At 40.0% G+C, this 16,205-nt stretch overlaps 1 protein-coding gene across 1 annotated transcript in view; it reads right to left on the minus strand.

Annotated features, from left to right (window-relative positions):
• Positions 1 to 16,205, minus strand: part of ASAP1 (ArfGAP with SH3 domain, ankyrin repeat and PH domain 1) — a 270,879-nt gene that overhangs the window by 111,244 nt on the left and 143,430 nt on the right. Inside the window, exon 4 of the mRNA XM_015415263.1 lies at positions 58 to 130. Coding sequence (XP_015270749.1) covers positions 58 to 130 — 73 coding nt within the window. The remainder of the gene's footprint in view (positions 1 to 57; positions 131 to 16,205) is intronic.

The following is a 16,205-nucleotide window of genomic DNA, read 5'->3' on the forward strand; positions in this document are numbered from 1 at the left end:
AGACCAACACAAACACAGATAAATAGTTCTGTTGTGATTTAGGGAACTAAAGCTTACCTTGCCCAGAATTATATATCGATTTTACAGATTTTTTCACTTTCTGTAGTGCCGTTCTGTCCTGATCTAATGCCTGTTTAAAAACAAAAATGGGGAAGGGAGACATTGTCAAGGTCAGGCCAACTTCTATTTTCAATTCTGCGCTTGAACACCAAACATGAGACTCTTGTAAGCAAACACAGACTACTTCCAGGAGTGGTAAGCATTGAAGAACCACTCTGGGTATTATTCTCTGAGTAGGTCTTGAGTCACTCAGCCCCTTCAAATCAATTAAGGAAGTCTGAACTGAAGAGCATTCAAGGAAGATATAGGGAAATGGCTGTGACAGAACTAGAGGAAAATTCAAGCTAAATTCAGTTTCAAATCTGATAAATATAAGGCCCTGGTCACATGGGAGGATTTGCCCTGCGAAACGGATGGGTTGAGGGCAAATCAAACGGGCGCGATCATACCGCAACATCTGGGAAGCGTCATGCACCCGTCCCTGATCTGTCCCTTCAGCCTGAAAACACGCATTGAAAAGGTACCGGCAACAGAGCACTACCTTCCGGATGATGCGCGGCAACTCCAGGTGTCTGATTGGGGAAGCGCTGGTAGCCCGTCGCAGCCAGCGCCATTCCCCATCCCACACATGCACACAAACGCGCAACGTCCGTTTTGCCACGCTACGTCTGATCGCCTGCTGAAGGCCGGAGCACGGTTCCACGGGGGCGCGTTGGATCGCGCTACCGTGGTTGTTTTTTGCTCCAGCTCTCATTTGCCTCCCTTCAGCGGCGCAGTATCCCGATCGTGTGACCGGGACCCAAGTTTCAGATGTTATCCTTGCTGAAATTGTCCTGGTTACCAAGTCACATTTTTTAAATGGAAAGAATTGCTTTTATATTCAGTTACTAAAAAGGTAGACCTGTAAAAGCAGGGTAAAAGTCAATACAGACAAAAGGACCAGTTTACAATACCATCTTTCCTCTATAGAGAAATGCCACTAAGGAACAAACTTGGTCTAAAAACCAGTACAAAAGGGTTAGGTAAATCCCAGGTGCTAGGGCAGCATGACATCATTGTGGCACCTAGTATCTTCAGCAGAGGTCTTATTGCATTGTCTCTTGGTAATACTCAGCACAAGTACAAAGTTTATCATTTCACATCAGAATACATTTTGCTGCATGACACAGAAACACACTTATATGAAGTTCTCATCATTGCTTGTTTATATGTTAACTATACACCATAAAATGGCCGTATATGAATTTATTTCTTGTTTTCTGTACTGGCTCTAATACTTAATTAAAAGGAGCTTTTAAAAAAATTAATTCATTTATTTAAAATGCATGTATGCAAGACAGCAAACAATGCAACAATCAAGTTGCAAGGACATAAATTATAACAGAATCATAGAATCATAGAGTTGGAAGCTACCTCCAGGGTCATCTAGTCCAACCCCCTGCACAATGCAGGAAATTCACAAATACCTCCCCCCCACACACTCCCAGTGTCCACTGTTTCATGCCCAGAAAATGACAAAAAAGCTCCAGGATCTCCAGCAAAACTGGCCTGGAGAAACATTGCTTCCTGACTCCAACGTGGTGATCAGCATTTCCCTGGGCGTGTAAGAAAGGGCCACATCACAGTCACCAAATCCCTCTTCCAACGTAAGGGCTGGTCTAACCATTAGACACATTTAGGCATTCACCTGGTTTTGAGGGCCATCAAAACAGTGAGAGGAACCTCCTCTACTGGCTGGGAAGAGAAGGTTGGCATTTAACTGGCTTCTAGAATCTCTGTAGCTGTTCTGTCAGGAAGTTCTTCCTAATGTTTAACCAAAAACTCTTCTGATTTAATTTCAACCCGTTGGTTCTGGTCTGACCTTCTGAGGCAACAGAAAACAGCTCTATATGACAGTCCTTCAAGTACTTGAAGATGGTTATCATATGACCTCTCAGTCATCTCCTCTCCAGGCTAAACATACCCGGAGTCCAATTATAATAGTCAAATAAAGAATAGTCCAATTAACAAAATTAAAACAGATTAAAACATACAATTTACAAATTTAAAAGCACTCAATACTAGGGATGGGCATGAACTGGCAGATTAACGAAAGTTCATCACAAATTTTGGCTGGTTCACAAAGTGACTTTCGCAGAGTAAAGAGCCGTACAAACTTCCATGAATTTTGATGCAGTTCACAAAGAGGAGAAAACCGGGGTTTACCCATACTTTCTGCTCTTCATGAAAAACAGCTGAGCTGAGCTCAGTTTTTTTGATTTAAATGGTTCTCAGCTGTTTGGTTTAAATGGAGATCCTTGCTCAGCTGTTTGGAAACCCCTGCTCTCTGCGGCTTTTCACCGGGAGCAGAAAGCAGGGTTTAAATGGCTTGGAGAGGAAGTCCCTGCTGTTCAACTATTTGGAAACTCCTGCTTTCTGCTCCCCACAAAAAGCTGCAGGGAGCAGAAAGCAGGGGTTTAAACTTTAAATGGCTTGCAAAGTGATATGAACCACAAAAATGCGGTTCATGCCCATCCCTACTCAAGACATACAGCTTAACACACATAGGATCAACTCATTCATAGCCAAGTCAATTAAAACAATAATGAAATTATGATAAATCAGAGAGAGTTGGGTTATGATTAAAGGTTAGTGTTTTTGTTGTGGTGATAACCAAGGTTACCCCATATTTATTTATATAGACAACACTGTTGTCATAGATCTAATAAAATTATGAGAAGCTCTGAAGAGCTTAGAATCACCTTGCAATAATTAGAAATAGGGAACTTTCAAAATTGGGAAAACAGGCCACTTATTATATGCTTGCTTACAGACAGTATAACAGAACAACAGTCTCCAATTATCTTCATGTTAAGCCTTTCTAAATTAAGAGATCAATTATTTGAGCTTTCTCACTCTGCTAACTAGGAGTTTGCTAGCCCTGCCAAAATGATTTCTGTGCTCAGTCTAAGGAGATTCACCTTGCAGGATAAAACCATGGACTCATACAGCGAAGCAAGTGAATTTAATTTATATTTTTCTAAAATGACCTTTCAGCATATTCTATCTATGGCCCTTTCAGCATATTCTATCATTTCTAAATAAATACACACATTTTGACTGATTTTATGGAAAGGCTTTTTCTCAGGAACTCAAAAAGTGTACATCCATTGTTTAAAGCTACGTTTATAGAAATCCAATAATATATTTATATGCAAAAGGCTGGTACTGTTACTACAGACTTAATTTATGGGAATAATAGACTTCACCAGTTTGAAACAACAGTACGTAGACTGTAAGTAAAAGCCACTTAAACCGTGGCACAGACAATTAAAACCTGGATATATTTTCTGATTTAACATATTATGAATTCCTGCAATAGCAGTAATACATACTTTCATTAAGCAATAAATAAGCTCTGCTTGATAAAGTACATACATTTTAAAAACCTCTATTACTTTTGCAACTTTAGCAGCATGTGCCAGAAAGCAAAAGAGTAAATATTTATACAAACCCAAGCAGAACAGACAATGTGACCCTAAGCATAAGCAAACACAATTTTGATTCTCATTGACTGTTCAATTCAGTTTGGCATCTTATGGGATATATTAATGGGACAGACAAGCCTTTCACCTCTAGGTCACTAAACTAATCCGGTTCAGGTCAACAACTATTTGCAAATGTTACCATCTGTTGGGTGTCTGGTGTCAAGAGATAAAGTGACTTAACACTTTCAGTTCATTTCAACTGGTAGTAAAATAACCAAAGCTGAAATGCGGCATCTTTGTGGACATCAGAGAGCAAACAAACAAATGACCATCCTATGATGCTCTTCAGCACTAGAAATTGTCTGGTCATTTCCCAGGTTTTGAATACGATGCTTGGTAATTCTTTCCCAGAGATATCAAAAAAAGAATTACCGCCATATTTTGTATTATGGTAGCGGTTTATAGTCAGATGGCTCAATTATTTTAAATCAAATGTTTAAGAAGTGACTTAGTTTTAAATCTGCCCATAAAAGGCCATAATTTCTTCATGGCTTTTGCAGAAACAGACTACCACAATTTCCCACCTCTAGACAAAAACTGCAGGTAGCTAAGCAGCTTTGGTCCACAGGAAAATTCCAATAATGGAACATTTTTATTAAGATCCAACAAAATCTCACAATGTAAGCAAACTTTCAAGTTTCCCAGAACCGTTCATCAGACTGGATGCTCAGTGCAAAAGGAAATAGTTTTGAGACAGTTTGTATGGCATCAGCATCATAATTTGAAAAAAATACTATTATTGCTGGATGGTGAGAATTACCTTCAGAATAAGCGAACTGCTTGTTTAGTACATGAGTAAGCTATGTAAGAAAGAAGAGAAGGGTTATTTTAATTATTTTAAAATGCGTTTTTTATCATGCATGTTTTAAATTGTTCACTGCCTTGGTGGCCATTGTGTGGGCAAAAAACCTGGGAGACAAATTTTGTAAAATAAACAAATACTATATAAAATTTGAACACGTTATACATATATAAAATCATGTTCCTCTGTCACTCTCTTTTCTGGAAGGGAGAAAGACAGAGAAAAGAACCTGCAGTACATTTCTGTTATATGTACTGATACAACATTTTAATATGATTCCCTTAAATTTGGCCTAGTTTTTCATACGGCAGGAAACATCATCCCTAGTGGATACGCTGCCGATCTCAAATTAAACACTGGGATTTATTACCAAAACAAAATCTTCTTAAGCCTTGATGTGACTCTGGAAATCTGCAAAATTTCAAAAAAGCAAACGATCATCCTGTAGAATGGCATACCACTCATTCAGGAAACAGGAAAAGCAAATCTCTTGAACAGAAATCTGCCAAAAACGTGGCATGAAAGGCTTTTAACAAATACTTCTAAAAGGAGCTAGATGTGAAAGCATGATACTGAAAGCTACATCTACAATGTAAACTATACATTCTATTTAAAAGTATGTTAATGTTTCTGATGAAAAAAAGCTGGATCAGAAAAGAGAGAGAAAGAGGGAGGCATGAAAGAGGCTTATAAAATTATACATGCAGTGGAGAAAGTGAAACCCCCCCCATACACTTATATACAATACTATAACGTGGGGCATCCAATGAAGATAACAGGCACCAAAACCAGGACAGAGAAAAGGAAGCACTTCTTTGTTCCATAAATAATTATATTGTGGAATTCATTGCCAGCAGATGTAGTGATGGCTACGAGCATTATGGCTTTAAAAGTAGATTAGACAGATTGTTTATTTATTGAGTGTATTTTTGTGCTGCCTCCGGCTGGAGGTAACCTGTTCAAGTTAAAGATTTTAAGACTGAAGAGGGAAAGCCTATTCCCTAGCTGCTCTCCCTGTTGAGGTAGGAAAGGCTAATGCGATCATGGGATGTATCAACAGAGGAATAACATCCATGATGAAAAAAAGCTGGATCAGAAAAGAGAGAGAAAGAGGGAGGCATGAAAGAGGCTTATAAAATTATACATGCAGTGGAGAAAGTGAAAAAAAACAACCCATACACTTATATACAATACTATAACGTGGGGCATCCAATGAAGATAACAGGCACCAAAACCAGGACAGAGAAAAGGAAGCACTTCTTTGTTCCATAAATAATTATATTGTGGAATTCATTGACAGCAGATGTAGTGATGGCTACGAGCATTATGGCTTTAAAAGTAGATTAGACAGATTGTTTATTTATTGAGTGTATTTTTGTGCTGCCTCCGGCTGGAGGTAACCTGTTCAAGTTAAAGATTTTAAGACTGAAGAGGGAAAGCCTATTCCCTAGCTGCTCTCCCTGTTGAGGTAGGAAAGGCTAATGCGATCATGGGATGTATCAACAGAGGAATAACATCCAAACCGCAAGATGTCATAGTCACGCACCTGGAGTACTGTGTGCAATTCTGGAGGCATCACTTCAAAAAGGATGTGGACAGAATGGAGCAGGTGCAGAGGAGAGAAACGGGGATGATTGGGGGCCTGGAGACCAAGCCCTATGAGGAAAGGACTTGAGAATGTTTAGTCAGGCAAATAGGAGGTTGAGGGGGGGGACATGATTGCTCTCTTTATGCATCTGAAGGGCTGTCAGGAGGGTAGGAAGCTGTTCCTGTTGGCAGGAGAGGACTTGCAATAATAGGTTTAAATTAAGGGCAGGAGGGTACCGGCTGGATCTTAGGGAAAAAATTTTTACAGTAAGAGTTGCGCAACAGTTGCCTTTGGAGGTGCTGAGTTCCCACTCACTGGCAGTCTTTAAGCAGCAGCTGGACAAACGCTTGTCAGGGATGCTCTAGGCTGATCCTGCACTGAGCAGGGGGTTGGACTAGATGGCCTGTATGGCTCCTTCCAACTCCGTGATTCTATGATTCTATAAGAGGGTGACTCCCACAGGCTAGAGCCAGGAAGTTGAAAAATTGTTCCTGTCTTCCTGATTGGACGGTGGGAATTACCCTTCAAGATGTTCTCTGTCTCAGAGGGAGAGCTTCTGAATACCAGTGCTATGAAGAACAGTTCATGGAAGGCCCTGGCCTCTGTAAGCTATGTTTGCTGGTCCTCCAGGGCAACTTATTAGCCAGTGTGTGAAACAGGATACTGAATGTGATAGACTGATGAACTAGCAGGGCACTTCTTTTTTAATATTTTTATTTGGTTTTATGAAAGAGTAACATAAGACAAAACTTATTGCTTCTACATTTCTACATATAGCATCATGAAATTATTACTTACAATTTAATGACAGGGCACTTCTTATGATCTTGTGTGCTAAAGCTGCCAAACATTTTGGAATTTGATTGTTTTGAAGATGTGGCTGCTGCTGAAAACAGCAGTCACATGTCTCCTTCTCTCTGTTTTACAGTAACAGACTAAAATATGTACGAACTGAACCATGACACAAAATTTGTCATGAATTTTGCTCCGTTCGTAGTGGAAACATGGAGTGCAATGAGCTCATGTGCTTTCTTTTAATAACAGACTTTACTAGCAAGGAAGAACAGAAGACTCAGAGCTGTTTTCAGAGGCAGTCATGTGTCTCCCAGCACTCCTAATTCTTACCCAAGTGATTTCTGTAAATTGCTATGATTTACTATCCATATCAGGCATTGCCTTCTGAAAGTAATTAATTTTAACTGGCTAGTGGGCCATGCAAGTAGGTATTTTCTCTCTCTCTGAGGAACTACACATTTATATAAAATATTTTTATCCCACGTCTCCAAAAATATGCTCAAGGCAACTTACAACAAAGCAAAATACCATTAATGATAGGGCTCCCAACTGCCTGGAGAAAAAACATCTCTGCCCCTTTAACAGAGGCTTAATAGGATGTTATTTACCAGCAGATATTATTTACTTCCATGCCATAAAAAGCTTCACCTGCTTATTTCCCACACATTAAGCCTCTAGTTAAGGGACAGAACATTTTTCTCCAGGCTTGTGGGCAACCATAATTGTTGGATATTTAGCTGAGTGAATAAAGCGCAGCAGAATAATGCATCACGGACGTGTGTGTTTAGCGTCTAAGGAAAAGTTGACTACAAAAATGATGGAAGGGTTACATGGAAAGAGAAAAACAACAACAACCTATCTAACTCATCTTTCTAGTTCTGACCTCCGTCTTTGTTCCCTCAGTCTCTCACACACTCTGACCCTAAGAACAAAGAAGTGGAAATTTCCTCCTAAAGCTCCACCCCTTGTGTACATGCAGAATGGCACAAACTGTCTCCAATATACTGATCAGCCAATAGTCAATCTTCAGGTCACCTCATTAAGGATAAAATCTCCCCTTCTTTGGCAGGAAGAATCTACTCGATACCTAATTGGTTCTATCCTAACTTGCTATTATTAGCTTAGAGAAACTTCTGCTTAACCCTTTCATGACTGAAGGGATGACACTTGCAAAACTCAACTGTAATCAATAAAAAGTCCTCAGCATAAAACAGTCGAATAATAAACATTAAAAGGAGAAACAGAATACTAGCCAAATGACTGACAACATTCAACTGCCACTGAAGGAGACCAGGGAGGGGGACATACAGACAACCAAAGGGAGGCAGTCTGAAGGGTGGGGGGAATCAGCAGAAAATATTTACTCTTTCATGGCAAATCTCACTTTACATCTCTGTCTCGTAAAAAATGACATGATGGATAGCCTGAAATGATGATGGAGAAGACATGATGGATAGCCTGAAATGATGATGGAGAAGAGAATGATGTAAGCTGCTCTGTGTCCCCACTGGGGAGAAAGGTAGGGTATAAATGACGTAAAAAAAACCCAAACCCTGATATCTGTACATGGGCAGCCTGGTGGCAGACAGTGTTCCCTCTAAGCTGAGTTAGTGTGAGCTATCTCATAGTTTTTTAGCCTCTGGCTCACACATTTTTATCTTAGCTTAGGAAGGATGGCTCTAGAGCAAACTAATCCATGCAGTAGCCAAATCACTCACTCACAACTTTAATGCAAGTAGCTCACAAAGTAGAATTTTTGCTCACAAGACTTCACAGCTTAGAAGGAGCATTGTGGTAGACCATGATGGGTTTTGCCAGCCAAAACCAGCACTTTGAACTGGGACTGGAAACAAACTAGTAACCAATTTAGATCTTTTAAGGTGCATCTATTTAAGAGATTTCTATTTCACCTCATCAGAATTATGCTCCAGGCAGCTTACAATTAAAATAAGTTATCAATTAAAAAAACAACAGGCCATTAAAACATGATGATAATAATGATGAAAGTTATCTCTCAGCAAATTATCAGGCAGCTGTGTTCTGGATTAGATGACGCTTCTGAACAGTTCTCAATGGCAGTCTCACATACAGCTCTTTACAGTACTCTAATCTGGAGGTACACAAATTACTATGGCTAGATCCCACTTCTTAAGGAAGGGCCACAGCTGTAGAATCAGCAGAACCTGGAAAACAACGCTACAGACTACAGTGGAAATTTGTATCTCCATCTGTTGGTCTCAGTCTGCCTGCATGCCAAAGCTGTGAACCTGCTTCTTCAAGGGAGTGCTACCCAATACCCAATCACTACCCACATCAATGCATAAGAACCTCCAATCTTGTGTGGATTGAGTATTAGTTTCCTGACTTTCATCCAGAAAATCAAGTGCCTCTCTTGATCCCGCTGGGAATAAGAAATACAGCTGTGTACCGTACCAGCATACTAGTAACACTGAGCCCCATCAACTAAAACCTCTCTCTCAGTGGTTTCATGTAGATCGTAAACAACATAAGGAAGAGAGTACGCCCTGAGAAACTAGGTAGCAGGAGTGGCATGGCCACAGTCTTAAAAACAGTTGAAAACAGAGCCTACTGCTCCCACTTTGATCCAGGATTACAATTTACTAAAGAGTGATTAATAAACTGCTTTAAAAATAAATTCAAAATCAAATTTTCGATGCACAGTGAACTTCTGTGTTTAGATCCTGAGGAAACAATCAGGGAAGGATTTGGTGGAATTGATCTTCAGCTGTGCCACTTTCCCCCAGGACCCTGTTTCATGTCCTGAAAAATTCTGAGGCTCAAGAGATCCTTATTAATAAAGTACACTATGGCACTAGATTATGGTACAAGGAATTAGGTGAAATCGATGTACAGATCAATAGCAGAACTTTGAATTGTGCCTGGAAACAAGCTGGAAACTACTGAAGATCTTTAAGCTCTAATGGTCTTGGGGTCACCATGAGTCAGTTGCGACTTGAGGGCACACAGTTATTAATAATAAAATACACACACTGCAAACCTGCTATTGTATTCTAGGCAAGCCCAGTTGATTATGCATTATAAGAGTCTAGCCTGGACTTCTTACTAAAGCACGTATAAGTGTGACAAGATTGCTCTTTTCCAGGAGGCATCACAGCTGATGCACCAACCATCACCCACTCGGGATTTTCAGAATAAACAGAAGGCGGATGGATGAAGGTTCGCTCCACCAGCTCCTTGTATAAATTTTTCTGGGCAATCAAACCCACATTGTAGTAAAAGAGGTATGTGAAAGAACTGCTTCATTACAGAATGCAGAAAAGTTGGCGACCGTCCCACTGATAATTCTCTATTGCATGATGTACAATTTTCTTTTAATATAATCACACATACCACATATTCCCATTTTCAGCATCTTCCAGCATTTTATACTGTACTGCTGATACATAGCAAAATTATCCTTCCGGTATAAAGGACAGGAACAGAGGCAATGAACCACAAATATGGGGGTGGGGAAAAGATGCAGTTGACTACTTAACAGGCTTAAAGTTATAGTTTATAACTTTATAACATGAATGCTCAGTAGTATATCATACACAATATGGCACTAATTGTGGATAAAATAAGAATCAAATTGTTTACTTTTAGAAATACTATGAACCATTGGATTTTCCTACTAAAATACGTTATATAATATACCGAACCAGTCTTCATTGTTAGATACGCAAAACACAAAAAACAATAAGTTTGTGTTTTCAGAAGGAACGTACTGAAGATAAAAGGGGATTTCTCTGGGATTGTTCCATATGTGAAAGTGTTTCCTTCAGCATGATGCTGCCTATAAATTTTTGATCTTTTAATAATCATGGGATGAAATAATTCTTATTCATTGTAATTAGAGGAAAGGAAAAATGGGAGGCTTTCCTGTTATGTGTCAAGAGAGGAATAATCTATTACAGAGTGACAACTGTATGTGTCTTAGTCTTCTTTAAATGGTAATTTGAGAATCTATAACCAGTTTTTTTTCAATGAAATTAGATAGAAGTGAATCTACATTAACCTTGACAATTCAAGCATAAGCTATCATGCATTGTTAAGTACATGACTCAACTCAAATACAGTTAATACAGCAGCAAAGTCCAGCAACATTTGTCAGGTACCATTGTGTTCTTCCTGCACAGAGTCCTGGGTACAAGTGTTTCTGCTCTTTCTGGTTCACAGCATGGCGACTCATGCCAGAAACAGAAGTAAATTCTGTACATGGTGGTGCTTGAGTCACTTGTTATCTCACAGGGCAGAGTGAAAACCAAGAAACAGGACACTCACCTACTGGGAGGAACTAACAGACTGGGCTCCCTAATTCTTACCTGTCCTCTTCTGCTCAAATAATGGGCACTTTTATGTGTGAGGAAACCTTCACTGTTAGGCTGCCATCACTGGAAGGAGAAAGAAATGGCAGCTTATTCCCATCTTTCTTCCCCCTTATTCACAGTTTGAAACAAGCTCTCCATACACAGAACTTCCACAACCTGCCCTCCACAGATGCACCCCCCCCCATCTTACTCTGAAACACACGGTAACAAATAGCAGAAAAGCAAATAACAGAATTCTGCGGAGAAAGCACAGTTTGAATTTCCAGAATAATTTTTTGAAAAAGGCAGAGTTCTTGTTTCCAACATTGAATATCACATCTATTAAATGCCTGAAGGCACATTGATCTAGTCTGACTTGCAAAAACAGGATGTTACAGTTTTCCCTCCATTATTCTTCTGACACAGAACCACCATCAGCTTAAGTGGTCCCATAATTTGTTTTTTGGGTGGGTGGGGGTTGCGGAGGGGGAATGGGGAAGACGAAGTATGTTATTGAAAGGATTTTAAAAGGTTTTTACTCTGCCTTTCCAAATAGATGGGGGGGGGATGGAAAGAAGCTGTGTGTCATAAGAAACAGCATACAAGGAAGCCTGGAAATCACATTTCAAAGTCTACAGTCAGACTGTATGTTTTGGTCACAGAGAACAGCTGTTGTATTTATTTATGGCATTTATTCCTTCTTTCCCTGCAGGGACCCAAAGAGGCTCACAAAAAGCACTCCCCCAAAGCCAGTCAATTTAATCATATACAACAATACACTACAGAAACAAACAAAGCAAGCAAAGCTTGGAATGATCCTGGCTGATGGCACAGTCTTACGTGGACCCTAGGCTATTAATTCTTACAGACAGAACAGAACAAACTTATCTACCATGTAGGTATTCCTTACTTCTCCCCTGCATTTCTTCTTTCCTTTCAGCAGAGCAGAGCAGAGCATCTGTAAGGCAAGCAGTAGTATGTGCTGCTCCATTCCAGTGTGAGAGCTGATGGGGACAAGTGCCAGTCTTGCTGGGGGAAAGTGCTTTCTTGACACCCTTTGCAATCCTACCGGGAGGGAGGCTGGTTCCCTTGGCCCTATTAACAACACGGGTATCAGCACACTTCTTATTGCCGGGCTTCCCTATGAATCGTCTCAGACATCACAGATAGCAGAAGAATAGCAGAGGAACTGAAGAGGCACAACTTGAACTGGGCGTACTTCTCAAAACAGGTTTGGGAACTAAAACGGCTACCAAAAATTGTTAATGATTCACATTTAACATGCACAGCATGTTAAATTAGGATCATAGAAGTAAAGAACAAGACAAAAACAAACACAGAGAACCCATTCAGTTGGCAACAGTGCCCACACACTTCGCTGCTCTGAGATTCCTGAACAATAATTGGGTTGGGAAATAATTTATTAACAACCAACATTTATTTAAACTCCAAGTTTTTAAAAATTTGGCAGAAGAAAATGGGATTTAAAATAAAGGTAATTCCTGATCAAAATTTGTTACCACAAATATTGATCTTACTCCATTACTGCAAAGCAAGATGCTAAGGCTGAGTCTTAAGCCATACATAACGTTTTAAAAAGTGTCACAAGAAGTGACAGCTATAATCCAAAGCTCTGCTGATCTTCAGGCGAGTTGGGGCAACCAGATTCTCCTCAACATCTGGAAAAGTTTAGCATGCAGTTTGAAGGAATGTATGCTGACTTCTGTATACTCAGTGGAGATCCCCATGTCCACTGAAGTCGATTTTTCCTCAAGGAGTTTAAATCTCAAAAAACACATACACCTTTTCAGATGACCTCACAATTACTGGGGAAATGAACTGCTCATGTTATATTGAACACCACTACTTTTAGACTTCTAAATAGTAGATGTGTTTCTCTTCCTTTCCTCCATATCCACCAGACCAAAAAGTACAGCCAAATTGACCAAGGGACATTATGAAGCTGTCGCCCTCCCACCCCTCTACATTTTCATATTCCATGTATTCCTCAGTACATAATACTTAACCAGGTCACCTTGCCTCACATTTTAATTTTAAGTGTTTTTAAATAGCAATATACAGGCTGACTTCCTGGAGTAAAGGGACTAAAGAAAATGAAAAGAGTGCATCCGGTGGACTTGACAACATTATATTTCCCTACTTTTTCTCTGTGGTGTCTTTTCAGCTGGTATCATGTTCAATTAAATCTATAACATTTTATTTATATGATTTTCATTGGGGTCACAACAGGTCAGCGAAATTATATAGGGGGTGAGGGCTTAAGTAGTAGGTTCTGGTAACAATGAATTCCCCTTCAAAAATGGCAAGCTTCACAACAAAGATCTCAACATTCGATTGTCAGTCTATTATAACAATAAAATGATCCAGATATTTGTCCATTCATGGCATGCATGACTCAACAGAAAATAATTCTAAATCTCAAAAGTGGCCACCAACTCCAAGGTGATCATAAGAGTTGCACTTCCAAAAATGAAGGGTACTGGGACATCCTGGCCCAGATTATCCCTTGCTGGGTGAACCTGGGTCAGTCACACACACTCAGCCTAACCTCCCTCACAGGTTTATTATTGTGAGGATAAAATGGAGAACAGGAGAATGATGTAAGCCATTTGGGGTCTGCTCTGGAGAGAAAGGAATGGTATAAATGGATGACATCTATAATAATAAAAGGAAGTGTTTATCTTGGTTTACAAAAGGCTTGCTTTGCACATGGGCAACTTTATGTATGATGCTCAAGAGCAGGGGCAAGAAGAAAATTAGTTTAGTTCCTAACAGTAATATAAGCAATGTCGTATACCAGAAAGCCTTACTACCACCCCAGAACATCCTGACCCTTGTGAAGAAGAGGTAGGAGGAGAAGTATAGTCCTAAGGGAGGCAGCAGTATAGCTGCAGGGCAGAAGAATAACAAGGAGGGTCTACAGAGGTAGCTAAGGAACAGACCCAGGCTCTGACAGCCAGCACTAGCTCCCTGTGGAGGAAAAGCCACCTCTGCTAGAAAGCTCTCTTTGGGAGACAGGGTCTCATCAAGAGTAAGTTAAGGGAGGCAGGAATTGGAAGCGGCCAAGAGAAGACAGATAAAAGGTCCCAGCAGGAAGAAGTGACTGACTGGTACAGGAAGGAAGCTGATGAGGAGAACAGCAAGTAAGGGTAGGAGTCCTTGCATCTTGGAGGAACTATAAACTGAGTGAGACCTGGAAGGGCTGTATTCCTACCCAGGAATACAGCAGGTAACACCTTGTGGGATATTCATAATCCAGCCACCTCAAGGCTTAACTCTGAAGGATGGATGCACACACCTGTATCAATGACTAAAAGGACCTTAGGAAGGGCCTATGCCTGAAGACAGCCTGGAAACTGAGTTTAAGCAGCTGGAGGGGGGGATAGACCTCCTGGCTGAAATAAGACAATGGCATGAGTCGGCTGCGACATCAAAGCAATTAAAGTGACAGCATTTCCTGGTTGTTGGGTTATATGTGCTGGAGAGGTGGGTGGATGAGATACTCTGATGGGTGAGTGGCCCTTGACCCTGGCGTGTTCACACTACAATAGATAATTATTTTGGTAGTTGTAGATTTTTCAGGCTGTATGGCCATGGTCTTGGCATTGTTGTACCTGACGTTTCGCCAGCAGCTGTGACTGGCATCCTCACAGTTATAACACAGAAAGATGGAGTACTCCCTCAGTCAAAGTGAGAAGAAAAATGGTAGGCAGGTAATTTATATCTACTCAGGAAGGTAGGGTAGGGCTGAATCATTATCTTGTAGGAGTTTCCCAGGCTGTAACATGCTAATAGAGGAGCTTTTCTGAGGAGGTTCATTTGCATATGGATTGGCTGCTGAAATTCTAATCCTATCTGTAGTACTGTTGTAAGATGTAGAACATTTTGTGTTTTTCAGGACTGAAAACCATGCAGTATTTATTTTTAAACTTTCTTCTTTCCTGTTGAAATTGTGTTTATGTTTATGAATTTCAATAGCTTCCCTGTGTAATCTGGCATGGTAACTGGATGTGTTGTCCTGCATTTCAGTGTCTTGGAATAAGATACTGTGTCCTGTTAGGCTATGTTCAGCCACTGCTGATTTTTCAGGTTGGCCAAGTCTGCAGTGTCTTTCATGTTCTTTTATTCTTGTCTGGATGCTGTGTTCTGTGGTCCCGATGTAAACCTGTTCACAACTGCAGGGTATGCGGTATACTCCTGCAGAAGTGAGGGAGTCTATTCCATCCTTTGCCTATCATAGCATCTTTTGTATTTTTCTGGTGGGTCTGAATACTGTTTGTAGGTTGTGTTTTCTCATAAGTTTTCCCATCTGATCAGTGATTCCTTTGATATATGGCAAAAACACTTTTTCCTGTGGGAGACTGTTTTTCCTCAGATGTTTGCTTTACCTTTGGTTTAATCACTCTTCTGATTTCATTCTTGGAGTAGCCATTTACTTGAAGTGCATAGTTTAGCTGCCCTGAGCCCATTCACGGGGAGGGCGGGGTATAAATTCAATTAATAAAATAAATAAATAAATAAATTTAGATGATTTAGTTCATCATTGAGAAAGTGCGGTTATTTTGTTCTTTTATTTCCATAAGTAATTGTTTGTTACCTAATATTTGTAATTTACTTTGTCAGTTGTTATGACTCTCTGCTATATACATGTAGATTATCAATATTATTACTATTAATTTCACTTATAGCCTGCCTTTCTCACTGAGAGTCAAGGTGGATTATAAAATATGAGGGGGGGGGAATTCAGTCAAACAGCAAAGTTCTCTAATGAACGAACAACATAATGGGGCTAGGACTGAACTGGAAAACAACAATGCAAACAAAAAAGATAACTGTCTAAACTAAAGTCAGAGATAGGTAAAATGGCGGAATATAATTTTATTTATTTATTTTATTCGATTTATACCCTGCCCTCCCCGCCAGTATGAACTGAACTGTTGCGTTACATTCTACACCAAAGCTATGTAAAACATGAACTAGTTAACATCCAAATGCTGCTTGTTGTTAAGTTCAAGCTTTGTAATAGGTTTCTTTGACAGACGATGTAAAGGCCAAACAGCCTCACTAGCCTGCCTGTGCAG

Source organism: Gekko japonicus, unplaced genomic scaffold (genome assembly GCF_001447785.1).
Source record: "Gekko japonicus isolate JY-2015 unplaced genomic scaffold, Gekko_japonicus_V1.1 scaffold1963, whole genome shotgun sequence".
Lineage (NCBI taxonomy): Eukaryota > Metazoa > Chordata > Lepidosauria > Squamata > Gekkonidae > Gekko > Gekko japonicus.